We start from the raw sequence: 15,000 nt of genomic DNA, 5'->3' as shown, positions 1-15,000 counted from the left end.
TGTCCACCAAACCTCGGAATCCTACAGTTTAGTCAGTATTAAGCACTTACTATTTCCATGTCTTCTATATCTCTCTCTCTCCTCCATCTTTCCTTTTCTCTCTCACTCTCTCTGAGGCTCTCAAACAGACACACACAGGGCAGGCAACCTCAAGCAGCACGCACGCACGGACGTTGCATGCACGCACGCACGCACACACGCACGCACAAACACACACACACATGCGCGCACGCACACACGCACACACGCACACACACACAAGCAGGGAGTGTGTCCTGTGCTGTGGCATGCTATGTTGCAGCTGATGTTTCAGTGTCCTCTGTAATTAAATGGGTGTGTCTTACAGAGCTGAATTAAATAATGTTTTGTCAGAGAGAGAGAGAGAGAGAGAGAGAGAAATGGGGAGAGAGGAGAGAGAGAGGGGGGGGAGAGAGGAGAGAGAGAGAGAGAGGGAAGAGAGAGAGAGAGAGAGAGATATTCCTGGAACAGAAATCCAAACCCCAAATTCTGCTCTCCAGACTGTGGTCAAGGCCTCTGCCACACAGGGCTAAATGTGCTGATGCTGGGTCAGAATTGCCGTCTTTGAGTCCCAGCCTCCTTCACTACTAACTGAAAGGTGAAACTGAACTCTGATCAGCAGCAGCACAAATGATCATACAGGCATAGCCTTATGCATTAATTTGTTCAGAATTCATCTGACATAAGCCACCTTGAAAGAATCATTGTGATATATCGAGAGAGAGAGAGACAGAGAGACAGAGATCGAGCCTGTGTGTGCGTGTGTATATTAGAGGTGTAAATAATAATCGATATGTATCGATGCATCGATCCTACATCCGACAATCAAATCTAATCGTATCGTGGGGCATTCTTAAGTATCGAAAAATAATTGAATTGCTGGCCCCTGTCCAATGCCCAGTTCCATAACATAATAGAAGTGGACAAGTACAGTAAGTGGAAAAAAGATATAGATATCGAATCCTTTCGTCATGGAGTCTGTAATTGACACTAGTGTATATGTGTGCTTCCTGTGTTACAAATGAACTATGTCTGTTTCAGGTTGTGAGCAGTCTGGGCCTTGTGTGTGAGCTAGAGATGATGCTGCTACCTACAGGCCACATGACCCATCCTGTAAGGACAGGCTTCCTGTTCTTCAACATACTTCTGCTCACCAAAGCGGATTGTAAGTACTAATACATCCTCACAAACACTCCCCCCCCCTCCACACACACACACACACACACACACACGTCATGTAGGTCGCACACACTGGTCTGTTGTACTTATCCTCACACACATAGACAAAGCACATCCATTCATACAGTACATGATTCACACATCCTTCACAAATCCATTATGTGTTTTCATATGAAATGTGTGGCCATGCTGTCAATGTTGGTATCATGCATCAAAGAGATGAACGATATGTTTCTGATCTAATACTCCTGCCATCTTCCTGTTTCAGAATCAGTAAAAGATAGAGGAAAGAAAGGGACAATCAAATTGAGTTACGGCAGATGTTTGGGCCGTACCGACATATGGCATTTCAGATCTCTGACACACAGACACAGTGTATCAAATCAGATTGTCTTTGCAATTGGCTTTTAATTTCCTAATTGATTTGGAAAATGATTTGAAAGGGTGCCTAACAGTTGCTTTTACGTACAATACTTTTTTCCTCAGATAATTATTACAGTTACTACTATTACTACTACTACTAGTATTATTGTTGTTGTTGTTGTTGTTGTTGTTGGTGCTGGTGCTGGTGCTGGTGCTGGTGCTGGTGCTGGTGCTGGTTGTGTTCTCTGAGGACAATTCTTTTTTAGTTGAACACATCTACAATGGCAGCGTAGGTGTACTGGAAAAATCATCTATCTACTAATGCAAGAAATGTCTGTGTCTCCTCATGTATGTTTGTCTATTCCACGTACAATTCCCACACCACTCACACCGAATGATGCGCAGTGCAAAGTTTCACGGTATTAGGACATAAAATGTGTAAAAATGTGTCGCTTTGGTGCTCTCGACATAATCGTGGAATTCACCTTTGGTCAAGTCCTACCTACCTGAGATACTTTCGTTAGGTTGGATGATGTAAATCGTGGCAGTAGTTCACTCCTAATAAAATACAATGCATTCATATTGTGAATGCAAGTAGCCTATTTCTTTTCTGAACTGTCATGTACCACAGTTGCTCAGCTGTCAAATTCACACCGGGGTAAACGATAGACATGTTGTAAACTGCAACATGGTAAAGGTAGCTTGCGGATCTCTGCCTCAAACTGTAATCTAAAACATTCAACATGATGGCTGTTGTCACCTTCAAAACTCACACCGTTCTCTCGCACATCATGGGTGCATTACAGACTGAACATGTCTCTGCAAGTCTGTTTTCTACGCAGAACACGCAACAGTAAATTACATCACTGTGCTCACATTGCATCATAAGCTTATGCATACAACTGACATGTACAAGTAATTGACCTATCCCACGTCGCCTACAACAAATAATGACAGGTTGCCCATACATTCTCTTACCATGCGAGGTAGGTTTCAGTCAAACAATTGCTACACTTCTTGCTGCTGCGTTCATGAAACATATCCAACCTCTTTCCGTTGAACTAATTAGTCCGATTTCAGTGACTCAATCATTGCCTGTAGCCTCCCATCATCCTTCTGGTTTATTGCAATGCCACAATTCAGCAATATAGCCTATAAATAATAGAATACACTGAAAAAATGTCATGTGGTATTCAGGCTAATTTATCATAGGGACATGCCTGCTCTTCTAATAAAATTCTGAACATTACTTTATTGTTATCTCTTGTATCTTTCCCCTGATTTAATCCACTTCATTAGTAAGTCTGGTCTTGCCATTCATAAGTTTCCAATCCTATTCTAATTTTCCTACTCCACACCCGCATGTTACCTACTATTATAATATGGTAGTAATATGCAGTAGAAAACGCAACACTACTACTACTACTAATTCCTAAAATGCAATAAACTTTGGATCATTGGAGTAGCTTAGTCACTGTTGGTTGTTAGTTGGTCCCTCTTGCTCTGACTGGTCACAGCATGCATAGGTAGGCTGAATGACAATTGTTTGGTCCCACAGCCCTCAGCTTGTTAAACCATGCAGTCCCAGACTTAACTGATGTTATAGTCTGGTTTACCAGGCTACATAAACATCACACTGTAACCCTTTTCTGCTGACCAATTGAACAACAGATTTAATCCTTTAATCTTATAGATAGATTAATAGCATGCATGTAGTACAACATGCACCACTCTATGTGCTCTGTATTCTGTGTTAGACAAGATAATATAAATGGTAGTCTTATCTTATTCACAGGTAAAAATAGATGGAGCTAGGACGTGAGATGGAGATGGATTTGTCTTTTATTGTGCATCATTAATTTGCATTCAAAATAATAAATAAGGTGACACCACTAATACCTCCTGCACACACAGCGTCAATACATATGCGGTTCTAACAGAAACCATTCATTGTCTATAGAGATTTGCTTCATGTATGCGATTAGAGTCCGGACGGAGGGGTGCATGCCATGTTTCAAACCGACCACTACACCTTGCACAGTTTTTCTGAGGTAACACAATGTCCACCACGTGGCGTGTTGTGGCATGTTACGGTTACCGGAGGGCTTTTTGTGCAGCTGTTTTTTTGAAACTTGTTAAGTGTGTATAATTAATAAATTAATTGCACCAGTGGGACACCGTATGTTTCCAACAATAACATGAGACCATGTGTCCAACTCACATTTGTGCATGAACACAAACCCAAATTCTGCTCCATGCAGCTCCATATTCAACATGATGGATGATCATTGGCTGAAAATAACCTTTGCCTCCTTGACCTCCTGGATGTATGTCTCTACCTTGTAGCACTGCAAGTGTTGACTCCATCTACTCTACCTACTGTAGAGTCAATTAGGTGGAACCAGGGGGTGTTCACTCACGGAACTAGCTGCTAGCCACAACTGGCTAACCCTAACCATGGGCCAGTGCAAAATGAATGGGTGTCAATGGAGTTTTCTACCATTATAATTTTTGTGATTTTTTATAATTGTTTGTCCTGAAATATTAATATTAAGTTCGAAGCTAGAAATAATAAGACCCCATTTGAGTAGCGTTTCGATTATTTTGCGCCACTAGATTATTATATACTGGGTCACAAAGCTCAGTTTTTATGGGGCCAAACCCATAAACATTAGCGCGATGCTAGCGAGTACAGGTTGAAATCTTCTAACCTGCTGTAAAACTACACACCTGAACGATTTGTCAATACAGCCTATTGTTAAACAACAGTCATAGTGCTTACCAGGAATGTTTTGTTGATAATATTTGTGACTGGAAATCGCAGTAGCAATGTATTTAGCATATGGGTTCCCCTTTCCATTCCATACATTTCCCCACATGAAGGACTGAACTACGCTCGGCAACTAGTGGACACTCCATAGTTACTGCAGTATGCATGCAAAGCTAACTGGCTACAATGGGAACCAATGAGACTGAACCTTCTCCCTGTTAGAGATTCTCTGGTGGAACTCCATTCCAAAGCAATGATTCTGATGCCTCTGCAGCCATGTTGAAAGTCAGCCCTCTGGACAGCGATCAGTTCATGTACATTTTTTATAGTATTATCACACACAAATTGGTGAAAATCTGTCCACCAGATCAAAAGTTAGTGTGAGGGTAACCCTAAATATGCGAAGGAGTGGCTCACATTTGGCTGTGTTATCAAAAAAACAGGCAGGCAGAGACACGATAAAGCTGTGACACAATGTGATCAGGTATGCCAGTAATACAAAACAAGAGACACGCTGACATTTAACACAGTCTCCTCTGGGCTTGCCATTAATATCCTAGTTTTAACCACACACACGCGCACGCATGCACGCACACACACACACACACACGTGCGCGCACGCACACACACACACACACACACACACACACACACACACACACACACACACACACACACACACACACACACACACACACACACACACACACACACACACACACACACACTGTTGACACAGACAGTGAATTTTGAATGGGACTGTTTGTTACTCATGCATAACGAGGTCTGTAGTTGATGAAGTGATTAAGTCCTGTGTGTGTGTGTCTTGCTAATTGGCCGTCATTAGTGGGACCAAGGCCTAGCGGGGCCATCTCCCTGTCAGCAGCCTGGCGTGCTGCACGGGGAGCTGCAGGTGTTTGTGTGGACGGTGGTGGTGAAGTCTAGGTCAGTTGTTTTCAAAGTGGGCCCGCGAGGGGATGCCAGGAAGGCCACGGCAGGTTGGCAGGAAAATTATAGCAAAACAAAATAAATGGTTAAATTAACCGAATAACTAAACTAAACAAAAACAAACCAAAAGTAAGCCAAACAAGCCCAATGGGGCACTGCCTCATATACCATGACATGATCAATTCTACAAAATTGAGTCTGTCATACAATGGCATCGGTAGTTCAGACGGAGAGGACTAGTTTGTGTTCAGGGGCCTTGTCATCCATGCACTGGTATGCCCAGTCTGCAGGGTAGAGAGAAGTTGGCCACGCTCTCTAACCCCATGGCCTTCCCCGTAGGGATGGCAATATTTAAAATAAAATCTTAACCAACTACTGAGCCTCATTAGCCGGATAATGTTGGTTAAAGCTCTAACCAAATAACATTTATTCGGGCAACCACCGGTTAAACGGCTACCGGTTAACATCCCTACTTCCCGGTATGACAATCTTCCCCATAGTTCTCATGCACCTGTTCTTATATGGGCGGTCCCCAATAACCCAACCCCCCCACCCCTGAGCGGATGAGGTGTGTCACTGGTAGTGCACTGTTTAGCTAATGCACTAACCTCTCCCTATCCTAACAGCATAACAATGCGCAGAACCTTTAATCATTTGTAATGGCTCTGACATTTCCAAGTTATATTTGGCCCCAGTTGGCTCTGTATTATAATGATGCTGTTGAAGGTGCAAAACACATGAGCGTGAGCAGGAATATGGTGAAGTAAAGGCCTCTGAAGGAGGAGCTAATAGAATTGAATAGGATTCAGCATGTTCATTCATCATTCATCGTTAAAAACATGTCAACACCAATTACAAACCCTCTCTATCCCTTTCTGTCTCTGTCATTGGCCTGTTTATGGTTCACATATTTTCTGTCGGCCGCATCTGCATGCGGAATAGGGGGAGATAGGACAATTGCCTCCTTTGAAATCCCACATTTGACACCAGGTCTAGCTAGCTCATCTGTTATCATCCAGATGTGATTAACAGTATTCTCTCTCTCTCTCTCTCTCTCTCTCTCTCTCTCTCTCTCTCTCTCTCTCTCTCTCTCTCTCTCTCTCTCTCTCTCTCTCTTTCTCTCTCTCTCTCTCTCTCAATTAAATTCAAGTCAATTAGCTTTATTGGCATGGCAAAAAGTAAATGTATTGCCAAAGCATAAAGTGTTTGTGTGTGCGCGTGCGCACGCATGTTAGCGCTTGTTCGCGTGTGTGCGCGTACGTGTGCGTGTGCGTGTGCGTGTGCGTGTGCGTGTGCGTGTGTGTGTGTGTGTGTGTGTGTGTGTGTGTGTGTGTGTGGTGGATGTGTAGTGGAGTTGTAGTCTCTCTCTCCCTGTGTGTAGGTGTGTGGTCTCTCTCAAATTGCCCCGTCTGTCAGCAGAGCCATCTATTATTCAGCAACTGTTCTAAAAACAAAACACTACAAATGTGTTCATGTCTCACAGATTTATTGATCTCAACAGCTTCTTCTCTCCTGAGGCAACTGGAAGCCATGAAGAGAAGGCAGCAGAAGCTTAGTAGACACGAGTCCAAAAATCAACACCTGCATTAAATGGGCATTTAGAGGGACATTTTTTTCTTCCTGATGCAAGAGTAGCTGTGTGTGTGTCTGGGGGGGGTGTTAGAGAGAGAGAGAGAGAGAGAGAGAGAGAGAGAGAGAGAGAGAGAGAGAGAGAGAGAGAGAGAGAGAGAGAGAGAGAGAGAGAGAGAGAGAGAATATGGTTCTCTTGCTCTAATTTCTCGAGGGGGGCTGAAAGAGAGGAAAACAGCTGATCCTGTATTGCATTCAAAGGAGTCTGCACAATTAAGAGGTTTGTGGTTTGGTCCTCACAGGATGAAATACAAGTAGACGAGAAAAAGGAGAGTGTGTGTACATATTAGCATGTAGTTTTAAAGCCAGGATATTTCATTCATATAAACGTCATTTACATGCTGCTGCAGATGGGGTAAGAGTCTCCTGAACAGAGACTAAATGGTATAGCCTCCAGATAGCAGACTTTATGGAGGAACGAAATCCTTCGTTTACTATGAGACATCTGCATGCATTTAGTCGAGTTGGTTAGGATGCAGCTCTGACTGGTCGTGCAGGCTGCTGAAGTCAATCCTTTACCGTGGGATTAAGCTTCTTCATTTCTCAGTCCACATCTGTGATCAGCTTCCTTTTGGAAAAAGCACCACCAGGTCACTGCTCTGTGGCCTCATTTAAGTGGCAGGGAAGTGGACATGACGGCCTGTGTAGCAAGGAGTTGTCAGGGGCGGCAGACACCGACTGTGTACATGTCATTCAGCTTTGTCCCTCTTGTCACTGCACCCGGAGGTATTATCAGCATGGAGCAGGGATTTCAAATCAAATGACCACGACAAGGGGAAACTGTTGTAATTTCTGTGTGTTTGTGCAGCTGGACAGTAAGCCTGTAAGTAGGGATTTTCCCATCCATAGCAATGCCATTAGGAAGGGTTTGTATGAGGAGAAGTGAGTGTGCGTGTGCGTGCATGCGAGCGTGCGTTCGTGCGTGCGTGCGTGCGTGCGCATGCACATGTGTGTATGTTTGTGTGTCTTTGTATGCTTTCACAGTATGGTATTGAGTGTGCCTCATTAGACTCCCTTGAGCCATACACACAATTAAAGACCAAAGAGAAGCTATCCATGTGTGCTTGTGAGAAGTAATTAATTTTAAATCCTGTATTGAGAAGTGAAGCTGGTTTGGTGGTAGAAGAGGGAGGAAAAAAATGTGAAACTGGAATCAAGCTAAAGTATTCTTTGCCCACACTGATTACTCTGCGAATCCAAATCCTATCCAATCCATTCCTCTGCTCCACTTACTAAATAGACAACAGTAGGGCTGAATGATTTTAAGAAAAAAAAATTAATTGTGATTTCTCTGACAGATATTGCGATTTCGATTTCCTCTACATTTTTTCCCTTTCTTTAAATCAAGTTTCAGTGCACGGAGCTCTGTTCTCATTCTCCACAACAGTTGCTCTGGTTTAAGTGAAAGTCTTTGCGTGACCTGTTCACGCGCAGCATGGAGCCTTCTGATTGGTAGTTGACACAGAGCCGTTCTGTTCGAGCTATCTGTTGTTTTCTACACCACACAGCAGGGGCAATAGGCAGAGCATACATGAGTACAATTATTGACGAAACAAAACATGGATCAGTTAAGGAGCACGGTTTTTCTGTCTTTGACGATCCCAAAATCGGGTTGTCTGAGATCGCCATTTTCGGTCTAAAACGACAGATCTTACAGCCCTACACAACAGGAATGCATGGAACATTGACTTTGCAAAATGTGTGTTGACAGTATTTATGATGATTACAATTTTTCATCATAATTCAATGTTAACAAATTTTAACTAAATTAATTCATTTCTTAACTTAACATGGCAGTGCTGTTGCAACAAACTGGATTCCATGTGTGATGGTCATTGGTTTATGTATGTTTTGTCTTAGCATGTGTTTTTAATGAATTCTATTTGTGTTCTTTATTCATCAGCTCCACCAAAGTTTACACGAAGTCCCACCGATCAGATCGGGGTGCAGGGGGGTGCGGCGTCCTTTGTCTGCCAAGCCAGCGGTGACCCACAGCCCAGAATTATTTGGAGCAAGAAGGGCAAAAAAGTTAGCAACCAGAGATTTGAGGTGAATTATTATATTATCTATGTGAATTATGATTAATTTCCCTCCTCTATGTCTGTCAGGACCCCAACACTCCACCAACTAACTAACTAACTAACTAACTCTCTCTCTCTCTCTCTCTCTCTCTCTCTCTCTCTCTCTCTCTCTCTCTCTCTCTCTCTCTCTCTCTCTCTCTCTCTCTCTCTCTCTCTCTCTCTCTGACATTGTAGACTGTTTATGTACTCTTTACACTATATATAATGATCTTTAGAAATAATTATATTAATAATAATTGTTGTTATTAGAAGCACTATTACTATTAAATATTAATTTATGACAATTGTGTGCGGTGTGTGTGTGTGTGTGGGTGTTTGGTGGTGGAAGGTGATTGATTTTGAGGATGGTTCAGGATCAGTGCTGAGGATACAGCCCCTGCGCACTCCTCGAGATGAGGCTGTCTATGAGTGTGTGGCGGCCAATAGTGCAGGAGAGATCAGCACCTCCACAAGCCTTTCTGTCTTACGAGGTACGTGGAAGCATGTCACACACACACACACACACACACACACACACACACACACACACACACACACACACACACACACACACACACACACACACACACACACACACACACACACACACACACACACACACACACACACACACACACACACGGCGCGCCCACACATGGTCATGTACATGCAGATTTTTCAGTACTCTGTGTTCTTATGCTGTTCCAGTATGCTTTAGTAGTATTCCTGTCTACACCCTTAAGTATACATTTGGCAACATACATTTTATCTCTTAGTTTTCTCCTCTCCTGAGCTTGACTCATCTTTTAAAATAGCTACAGTCTCCATAACGCACGCACATACGCACGCACGCACGCACGCACGCACGCACGCACACACACACACACACACACACACACACACACACACACTGCTGAAACATCCGGCTCTCAAGAAGGTCTTAATTGAACTTGCTTCAGTTGAGCCTTGTGCATTAGTGACAGTACAGTGTGTGTATGGCTCTGTGATATGCGATTGTGTGTGGACAGAGGGAGAGGGGGAGAGAGAGGGAGAGCGCAAGTGTGGATGTGATGAACTGTGAATAATCTCTCTCAGTCACTGCACAGAGCTTAAACACTCTCAGGGCAGAGATCTTTCAATTATTTAGCTTGCACGTCATCACCACGGCTACTGCCTCAGCATCGGCAGTTTTGCAGCAACTGCCCCACATGGCCCCTAGGCTGTGTTTGCAGATGCTCCAGCGCTCCACTCCACTCATAGCCTGCCCACTTTCCTCATTTAATAAACATATAGATGCATTAATATACAGACACACACACACACACACACACACACACACACACACACACACACACACACACACACACACACACACACACACACACACACACACACACACACACACACACACACACACACACACACACACACGCACACACACACACCCCTTAACACGCCCTTAAACTCCCGGTTTCACATCCCCAAGGCAGAGTTGAAGGAAATTATGTGATCACACCTGGAGGGGTCTTACCTAGGGGATAAATTCGTTTAAAAACACTACTGGCCACAAGGGGAATTGGCTAGTGTTTATTTTCATGCTGCTTAGGCTATTAAGCAAGGATGTGTGAAACCATCCCTTGCAGCTGTGAACGTGTGAAATGTTCACTTTCTGGGTTAGGTCACCACCACTCCATCAATGCTAATGCTCCATTACACACACACACACACACACACACACACACACACACACACACACACACACACACACACACACACACGCACACACGCACACACGCACACACACACACACACACACACACACGCACACACACCTAAGCATGTCTGACTCTAAGCAACTGATATCTCTGTCAAAAGCTGCATCACAGGGCCAGATGGCAGGGTTTTTTTTACATTGTTAGACCGCATATGTCTACAAACATAGGCCGAGTAGTTCATACACCTCTGTCTCTGACAAAACTCTCCCACGTGATGGAGAGTTGGGATGGAGAAAGACAAATATAGCCATTCCATTGGAGAAGGACAAAATCCCTGTGCCCTCATGCCGGGTGCTGACTTGTATGATGGAGGAGAATCACCACATGCCTTTCCATTTGCATTGAGCAAAGCATTTTGCAGTCTGCTTATTCAGGCTCCTTCAGAAGACATTCCCATATTTTCAAATGATCCATCAAGACAAAAAAAGGCAGTGCAAGCTTGTGGATAGTCATATGTATTGTCACTGCTGCCTTGTACCCAGTACTACCCACAATTGTGAAATATGCACCAAAATGGCAGCCACTTCAAAAATTGGCAGAAGTCTACATTGGACTGAAATGTAGCGAATTCACTACTTAAGTCATCCATTTCCTATTTTATGATCTATTGCATTAGCAAGCCATGTTGCTAGATGATGCTGTGCTAATTTCATACCATAACTATAGTTGTTTAACAACTTACAGTATAGCTTTTGTACGTATATATCCTTCCCGTTTTTTTTTCTTCAATACTAATCAATAAAGACCTGTTTAATGGTGTCGTAATGAGGACAGATTGACAAGAACCTGGCTTAGCTTTGCTTCGGTGGCTTTGTGTCTGTCAGAATATCTGGCCTCCATTAGTTTATCCTCTCTCCTTTCACTCCATTTGGATTCATTGACCTCCCACCATCTTCCATGCTGCCTTTGCTTTTCTTTGTTTGCATGTGTGATTGATTGTAACTTCAGACCAAATTGAGACTGTGGCTGGCCCATGACCAGACATACACACATATGCACAGATACTTAGACAGAAGCTAAAAATAGATTCTGGAGTGAGGTGCGTTGGTAGTAATGAGAGACACTTGGGCAGCATGGCGCTGAGATGGAGGAGGGGAAGTGAGAGTGTGAGGAAGAGAGAAGAGGAAGAGAAAGCAGAGGAGAGCCGAGACAGAAGCATCCCACCGCTCACTCAGCCACTCAATCTCACTCACACTCCCTCCCTCCCTTCTCCCTAGCCATCTGTCCTTAGAACACGTGTGTGTGTGTGTGTGTGTGTGTGTGTGTGTGTGTGTGTGTGTGTGTGTGTGTGTGTGTGTGTGTGTGTGTGTGTGTGTGTGTGTGTGTGTGTGTGTGTGTGTGTGTGTGTGTGTGTGTGTGTGTTTGTGTGTGTGTGTGTGTGTGTGTGTGTGCGTGTGTGCGTGTGCGTGCCTTTGTGCGTGTGTGTGCCTGTGTGCGTGCGTGTGTGTGCGTGCGGGCATGCGTGCGTGCGTGTATGTTGTCTGTGTGACAGTAAAACCTTATGTTTAATGTATACACATTTTTGAAGGCTTTAGACTGGATGTGATGGAGGCTTTTCTTTTATACATGCTCTGGGTCTCAGCTATCCCATGCCTCTGAAAGTGGTTAGCCAGAGATAACCCCCACACCAGGTCAAATGGGACAGAGAGATATAGAGATTCTTTAGGTATAAAGACTCTTTTCCTACTGAGACATTCAGCATGTACCGTATGAACTTAAGTGGTTGTAACATTATTACTATATGTATATTATCTCATTTGAATAGACTATTCGTTATTTATTTCCGGGGTCGTTGAAGATTTTCAGTCTTGGTTGTCAAATTTTGTATGTCCCTCCCCAAGCAAGCTTCAAAACTGTGATGACCCTCTCCACGATATCATCAAAAAAATGCATGACCCTCACCTATGGACATCTTTTGACAAACATTGATAGAGCAACACTGCTGTTAAATGAGTGTTTGATTCTGATCTTGAACACTATACTTCCCGAAGGCGGTGACAATCTAAGGACATTTATTGACAAATGTTCTTTAGACACGACGAAAAAAAATTCAGGGTGGGGAGGTATGATGGTCTGATCAATTTTAGCGAAATGGGGAGGCATTTCTAATGGTGGATTCACACCGAGATACCGGGAGCATCGCAAGTCCGATAGGTTGGCGGGCTGCCTTTCACACTGCACAAGTCAGCGTCCACGTTTTATCCATGGGCAGCCGCCATTCATTTTCAATGGAACACGCTCATTACACTGCACTCCTGTATGCAAGGCATGATCTGTTTTCATGTATTCACCGTTTCGGACTGATACCGGACACGTTAAGTGTGTGTACCTTTAGGATTACCGCTATGTTACATACTTTCGAATGTTTTTTTAAATAGGCTAAATGAGCCAAATCTTTTTGAATGACTCCCCTTTAGATCAAAATATTTTGGTTGACCCTCCCCTCAACAAAGAAAAAAATGAAGATGAAATGAGAAATACACCTTAGATGACCTCTGCTATCATGGGAAATCATATGATCTACTGTCATTGGGTAACTGATGTACGGCAGCCGCGGCCTTTATACACTTCTGCCGAACTTGATGTGCCTCAGCTCTCCGACTTGCCATCCAGGCGCGGAGTGGCCATCGGGAAATCGGGGACTTGTCCCGGTGGGCCGCGGCCGCCAAATATATTGCAATGGCCGTCTTCCGTTCACAACCGGCCCCAAAGCCTTTGGCCGCATCACATTTTCAGCTGGCCCCAAGGTGCTCCGGTGTTAGGCTAATGTGAACTAGCTACAATTTAAATCTTAACGTATCAGTGGATGACTCAAGAGTATATATACCGTTTACCCGACCGCAATACCTCAGTGACGGTGTCAAACACTAAATTGGCCACACCCCTTCTCTACTGATAATGTTCATACACCGTAGATCGCGGAAGTTTACTAGATCTTAGTAACATAGTTTCGTTTTCAGTATTTCAAGAACCTGTGATATTTAGATTGGTTACCAAGGAACGGAAATATTAGTCAGTTGTGATTTATTTTCCGATTTCCACATGACTGTTACAGTTTACAGTCTGCCACTGCAGATTCACTTCTTCTGTGGTTATTGACTTGGGTTACGAACATACTCCACCAAGTGGTAAGGAAGTGAACTGCAGCTAAGCAGGAAAACACGTTGTACATGTTTTGATGGCATTGGTTTGGAACTAGAGGTATATCTCCTTACAGTCGAAATAATGTTATATCATACATATATTTATATATGGCACATTTAGGATGTAGCCTATGTAATGTCTGAAGAAATGGAACAAAATAATTACCACACAAGATTCTGATGTGAGCAGTGTTGGGTGTGTAGCCTAAACTGTGGATTAAAATGTAATTGCAAGAAACAAAGACATTTGCTGCGACGAAGACAGCGTTTTAAGGTAGGCCTACATCGTTTGGTTATACATTTTGTTGACTTATAGTTGTGCTTTGAAGTAGCTAGGTTTGGCTTATTTGCTGCATGGTGGGTTTATTGCACAATGTAGACAGACTTTTTGTAAGCTATAGGCTACTATACTATATTTTGTGAGCCTACTCTTCTAAAAATCCCCACACTCAAAACTTTGTGCCCATGCTCATCCGTCTTCCTGAAACGATATGTCAATTTCACACTGTCAAAATGACAGTGGAGTGCATATGGAACAGCAGCGTGATGTAGCCTAACCTAGTAGGCCTATGAATGCTTTGGACTGTGATGATGGCTCCAGTGGTGTAGTCTACTTTTTGAAGTGGGTATACTGTATATTTGAGCATTTTTTTATGTGTACTGTATATATTTGTGCTATTGTAAATAATGGATCAATCCATTTTAAGTGGGTATACTGCAATCCCTGAAATTTNGAAATGGTCAAGTCAAGTCAAGTCAAGTAGGTCAAGTAGGTTTTATTGTCAATTTCTTTACATGCACTGGTCATACAAAGAATTTGAAATTACATTTCTTGCTTTCCCATACAGACATAGACTAATTAAGGTAAGGACATAGACAGTATAGACATAGACAGTACTTATACATGGACTTAAGACAGTATGGACATAGACAGTGCTCATACAGACATTTAAAGTGCAAGACTGGACAACAGAAGACTTGTAGAGGACATACATTAAGAGGTATTTGTTGTGTTTTTGTGCTTTTCCTAAAAAAAGTCCTTTATAGCGTTCTGACATGGTAATAGTAGCATTTTGAAGAAAAATAAATATAAAAAGGTCTGTCAAGTACACCAG

At 43.1% G+C, this 15,000-nt stretch overlaps 1 protein-coding gene across 1 annotated transcript in view; it reads left to right on the top strand.

The window, feature by feature from the left end:
• Positions 1-15,000, top strand: part of LOC134464928 (receptor-type tyrosine-protein phosphatase delta-like) — a 112,524-nt gene that overhangs the window by 55,834 nt on the left and 41,690 nt on the right. The window contains exons 5-7 of the mRNA XM_063218254.1: positions 1,060-1,183; positions 8,811-8,956; positions 9,317-9,458. Coding sequence (XP_063074324.1) covers positions 1,096-1,183; positions 8,811-8,956; positions 9,317-9,458 — 376 coding nt within the window. The 5' untranslated portion in view covers positions 1,060-1,095. The remainder of the gene's footprint in view (positions 1-1,059; positions 1,184-8,810; positions 8,957-9,316; positions 9,459-15,000) is intronic.

Source organism: Engraulis encrasicolus, chromosome 16 (assembly GCF_034702125.1).
Source record: "Engraulis encrasicolus isolate BLACKSEA-1 chromosome 16, IST_EnEncr_1.0, whole genome shotgun sequence".
Classification (NCBI taxonomy): Eukaryota; Metazoa; Chordata; class Actinopteri; order Clupeiformes; family Engraulidae; genus Engraulis; species Engraulis encrasicolus.
Note: the sequence above shows the minus strand (reverse complement) of the source record. Positions and strands in the feature narration are given on the sequence as shown.